This window comes from Penaeus chinensis, chromosome 26 (genome assembly GCF_019202785.1).
Source record: "Penaeus chinensis breed Huanghai No. 1 chromosome 26, ASM1920278v2, whole genome shotgun sequence".
NCBI classification, from domain to species: Eukaryota; Metazoa; Arthropoda; class Malacostraca; order Decapoda; family Penaeidae; genus Penaeus; species Penaeus chinensis.
In genome coordinates, this window is record NC_061844.1 from 14,362,581 (window position 1) to 14,367,580 (window position 5,000).

A 5,000-nucleotide genomic window follows, 5' to 3' on the forward strand; every position below is an offset into this window, starting at 1 on the left:
ATTTTCATTTATTTATTCCTTTCATGCCTTTTGCCATATATCATCTAGCATACCTACAAAAAACAGAAAACAATCGCAGTATTTTGTCTTTAAAGGGTAAGAAAAAATTAATGCATTTCTTTTTCTTTCAGGTTATCGAGAAACCCATGAGTGAGGAACATCTACAGTATTTTCTTGATCCAGAGATATTAATGCACCCAGGCGGTCATTTCATCCCAGCTACAGGAGCACAGAAAGCGGTTTATGTTAAGTTCATCGAAAAAATGAGAGAGCTGTGTGGCTGATAAGTGATTGCTATTTATGACTTGGGGTATACTTTATTATTGTATCTGATTTGCATTAAGAAGTTATAAATTGTTTATTTGATATGATTGAGTCATATTGGAAATGTACTTTAGTAATTATTTGTATACAAAAATAGAAAACTTGTTTACATAGTACTGTTTAGTACAAATTTTATTTTGCTCAATATACTTGTGATACACTTACCTTTTGGTATTCATTGAACTGCAATAAAGTAATGGCTTATTACATGTGATGATGTATTTCACAAATAGAATGAATAAATAAGTGATGCTTGATTGTATTTATTAATAAATTAGTTAATACATTTGTTGGTTGGAATATGGACCCTAATCCAGAGCCTACAATTTTTTTTAAAGTAACCTTTTTCAAAGTATACCCAAATAATATAATACTTCTGAGTATGTTACATGTAAATATAATCTCATGTATGAAAATGCGTATGGTGCTGAAGAGAAACCGAGACACGTAAGAAAGGAATATTTCCACCAGGATTTTACGTCCTGATGGGGATTCTAGTCCAACTCGAAATGTCACATTTGAGTATTCCTTTCTTATTGTGACTGTGCTACATTTTGTCTTTGTACACTTTGCATTCTTTGTAATCCTGGTTGTGTATGATGTGATTTTCCCAATTTTAGCCTTTTTATCTTTTCTTTTCTTTCTTTTTTTTTTTTTTTTTTTGCCTTCAATTTGGGAAAAGTTTATGTTTACCACCGTTGAATGTATTTTGCTAAAACATTAAACAGATGCATAATAAAAAAGAAATTTATTGTATTATACATATTCAATTAAAATGAAAGTATTCTTTACCCTCCTGCAGGTGTAAAGATTCTAGATTCTCTTCAAACTTTCCCCCAGTTAGATCCTGTAAAAGAAAAAGAAAAAAATGAAATTCAAATGAAGGATTATTGGATACTGTTGGACATCTGCCTAAAACAGATGTCAACATTTCAGTTCATTTGATTAATAAACAATCCAAGAAAGGCAAGAAGACTCAAATTTCCATTACAATAGTAAATAATGGCATTTAGTATATGAAATAATGACTCACTGTGAGAGATTATATGTATATAGTTATTCACACACACACACACACACACACACACACACACACACACACACACACACACACACACACACACACACACACACACACACAAGCACACAAGCACACAAGCACACATACACACACACACACACACACACACACACACACACACACACACACACACACACACACACACACACACACACACACACACACACACACACACACACACACACACACACACACACACACACACACACACACACACACACACACACACAATGAATGCAAATTAATCTCACCATCTTCATACAGATGATCAGGGGTGGCTTGATTTGGCTGAAGTGAACGATTGGCACTTTGGGCTTAGGCCTTTCCTTGGATTCCTCATAAGTATAACACATCCCTATCTTCTTCACATCAACGTCGCAAAATGCCTTAACCTTCCTTTGATTTTCTGTCGTGAGGGATCTGTAGAACTTACGACCCTGCTTCCCTGCGTTCCAGATGGTGAAGGACTCCCATTGGCTTAGGATGCATTTTTCTATTTCTTGGATCCTTAAGTTCCAGATAGTTTGTCTGCAGGAAGTCATAATTCAGTCAGCCAACTTACCGAAACTGAACATCTTATTTACTTCTCAGAACTGAATGTCATACGAACTTGGAAGATATGAAATGAAAGCTTCAATACACATATCTTCTTTTCTGAATTATCCATCTTTTCAGCTTGGTGAATGTAAAAGAAACTTCAGTTGACATGTCTATCCAGCTTAATAAATATAGAATAAAAGCATTAATACAGGTTCTTTCAACAAACTAAACACTGAGAAACAAATATCCAGGAATGAATTACTACAATAGAGTTATTTTTTCCTTCTCTATGAAAATTCATGGTTTCATACTCATCAATAGAGAATGTTGTTGCAGTCGGGTGATATCTATATACAAGGAGGTTATCGGGGTGACGGAGGACCTTGCCACCCAATTGCAGGTGCTTGAAGAAAAATATGAGGTCTTCTGGTGTTCCCTTTCCAGCTTCACTGAACCCACCAACTCTGTCAGGTATAATTTACAAAATATAGATTTGCCCTCAAAATAATCGGGGACTGACATGATAATTTCAGGTATAACAAACCAGACACTAGAAGTAAATTAGTAGTGGTGATGATTAGAATATGAGAGAGAGGGAGAGAGAGAGAGAGAGAGAGAGAGAGAGAGAGAGAGAGAGAGAGAGAGAGAGAGAGAGAGAGAGAGAGAGAGAGAAAGAGAGAAAGAGAGAAAGAGAGAAAGAGAGAAAGAGAGAGAGAGAGAGAGAGAGAAAGAGAAAGAGAAAGAGAAAGAGAAAGAGAAAGAGAAAGAGAAAAAGACAGAGAGAGAAAAGAAAAAAAAGAAAAGATTTAGAAATTTACAAAACTATACTGTAGAAATATCCCCCCCGATCCCTTGCTTGTTGTGAGGGGCTTAGGAGATGGGGACTTAATGCCCAGTGTACAGTGTAGAGGATTACCCCTGCCTTGGTTGTTGGCCCTTGCCTCAACTAAATTTGCATGGTCTTTTCTTCTCCCCCCATTCCTTTTCCTTCTCTTCTTCATCCCCTTCTTCTGTCCACTTGACTTGACTTATTTTCACCCTCTTTGCCACAATACTGTATCATAATGCTATGTGACCTTTGATATTTACCACATTTATTTGATTTAACCATTAACCATTCTTCCTTACGCCCTTAAGCCCCACCCTGTATATACTACTGTTGATAAAGCAGAACATTTTCAATAAATAAATAAACAGATACTATTGAAATATGTCCTGATCATAGAAAATCTCTCTCCTTACCTGTCAAAAACATGTCGATGGCAAAACCAAGTTGGCATTATCACAGTAGGACCATGGGAGGTGTAGATTTGTAAAGTCAATTTGGATTCATCAAGTTCATTTGCCCATTTTGTGTACCGTAGAGTTGAATCTGGAGGGTCACGTGTAAATCTGCTGCCTACAATCTGGTTGATAAAGAGATTTCAGGTTTACTTCAGTTTCAATAAAGTTTAGTTTTATCTGTATCCATGTATGTACATTTTTATTTTTTATATTTTTTATGCCTTGTATTTTTTTGACAGGATAATAATAATTTAGAGTTTGGTATGACAGGCTCTTGTGATTTTAATTAAATTATGTCTGTCTGTTTATTGTGCTTCTAAACTATCCACATTGTGCAAGGACTGGCCAGGGTTACCATCCACTTGCAGTACATTATTTGTGTGTGTGTGTGTGTGTGTGTGTGTGTGTGTGTGTGTGTGTGTGTGTGTGTGTGTGTGTGTGTGTATGTGTGTGTGTGTGTGTGTGTGTGTGGTGTATTACTATATTTTTTCTTAATGTCATTCAATTCACCAATGTTCACTACAGCATGTAGTGTATTCAATACTTACAGCCTCATGATTATGGAATGCCATTTCATATTGCTTCTGAATTCTTGTTGGCTTCATTATATCATCCTGCAGGCAAAATATGAAAAAAGCTTCCATGATTGATGAAAAAATAAACAATGTATTATTTCAAAAGTACAATTATCTTATAACATAAAGTGCAAAGACAAAACTTTCGAGCATAAAAGAAATCAGTATTCTAAAGAAGGACAAAAATATTAAGAAAATTAAAGTAAGTGACAATTTCTTATATGGTGGCCTTTTGAGTTTTATTTAATTTCAGTTGGAATAGAGTTTTATTTAATTAAGGTTTTACTTAATTTAATTTGAACAGGGTTTCATATAATTCTGATTTTAATAATATTTTACTTATTTCTGATCTGAATACAGTTTCATCTAATTTGAATTTAGGTGATCAAATGAACATGAAAGAATGTAAAACTGACCTATCAAAAAAAAAAAAAAAAAAAACAATAATAGATATACAAAGTGGAACATCTCTTAATAAATCAAGTGAATACCACTTAATTTCCATTTCAGAGATCAGAGTAAAAAAAAAAAAAAAGTGTAGATATTCAGAGAAAATCACTTCAGACACTAAATCTATTTTAAGATTCATAAATCAGAATCTAAAGAGTAATATAGATATGTAAAAAATATACATACAGTATAAAGACATTTTTTAGGAAACAAAAATCAATACTCACAGAATCCAAGAAGCACAGGAACTCCCCATGACTTTGTTCTACTGATCTATTCTTTGCAAAACCAACTAGAAAAAAAGAACATCATTAAACCAATGAAATACCTACAGGGTCATTGAGTTACATAGGGGGTGATAAGCTGTGGGTTAGAGCCTCACATTTTGAGTAGCCTCCAAATTTTGGTGACCTTACAGAATTTATTGCTTACTGCATTCATATGAATTATTAATTTGTTTGATGTTAATATTTTTGCTACTGGTTGAAAGATGTTAATGTTTTCAAGTTTTATATGAACTTTATTTTCATTTTATAAGGGCCTTCCATATAATTTGGGGCTTTGTCAATTCTAAATTGGGTCCTGAGTACCTGTAGTTAAAGGACAAAATTCTGTACCATGCTGATACAATGGTAAAAAAAAAGAAACATTGTGACAGTTGAGACAATAGTTTAGAAGTCCTCCTGAAAATTAAAGCATTTTGAAACTGTTGCTTCATTTTTCTGTGAACCTATTTTGCGTATAGT

The 5,000-nt window shown here is 34.0% G+C and overlaps 2 protein-coding genes across 2 annotated transcripts in view; one reads left to right on the forward strand and one right to left on the reverse strand.

Moving 5' to 3' along the window:
- LOC125038914 (esterase OVCA2-like) overlaps nt 1–610 on the forward strand; it is a 5,381-nt gene extending 4,771 nt beyond the window's left edge. Inside the window, exon 5 of the mRNA XM_047632566.1 lies at nt 132–610. Within this exon, the coding sequence (XP_047488522.1) occupies nt 132–284 (153 nt within the window). The 3' untranslated portion in view covers nt 285–610. The remainder of the gene's footprint in view (nt 1–131) is intronic.
- Nucleotides 611–928: 318 nt separating this feature from the next.
- Nucleotides 929–5,000, reverse strand: part of LOC125038913 (UDP-GlcNAc:betaGal beta-1,3-N-acetylglucosaminyltransferase-like protein 1) — a 7,483-nt gene continuing 3,411 nt past the window's right edge. The window contains exons 4-9 of the mRNA XM_047632565.1: nt 4,482–4,546; nt 3,778–3,843; nt 3,188–3,351; nt 2,257–2,409; nt 1,657–1,933; nt 929–1,171 (exon numbers count right to left, since the gene is read on the reverse strand). Coding sequence (XP_047488521.1) covers nt 1,091–1,171; nt 1,657–1,933; nt 2,257–2,409; nt 3,188–3,351; nt 3,778–3,843; nt 4,482–4,546 — 806 coding nt within the window. The 3' untranslated portion in view covers nt 929–1,090. The remainder of the gene's footprint in view (nt 1,172–1,656; nt 1,934–2,256; nt 2,410–3,187; nt 3,352–3,777; nt 3,844–4,481; nt 4,547–5,000) is intronic.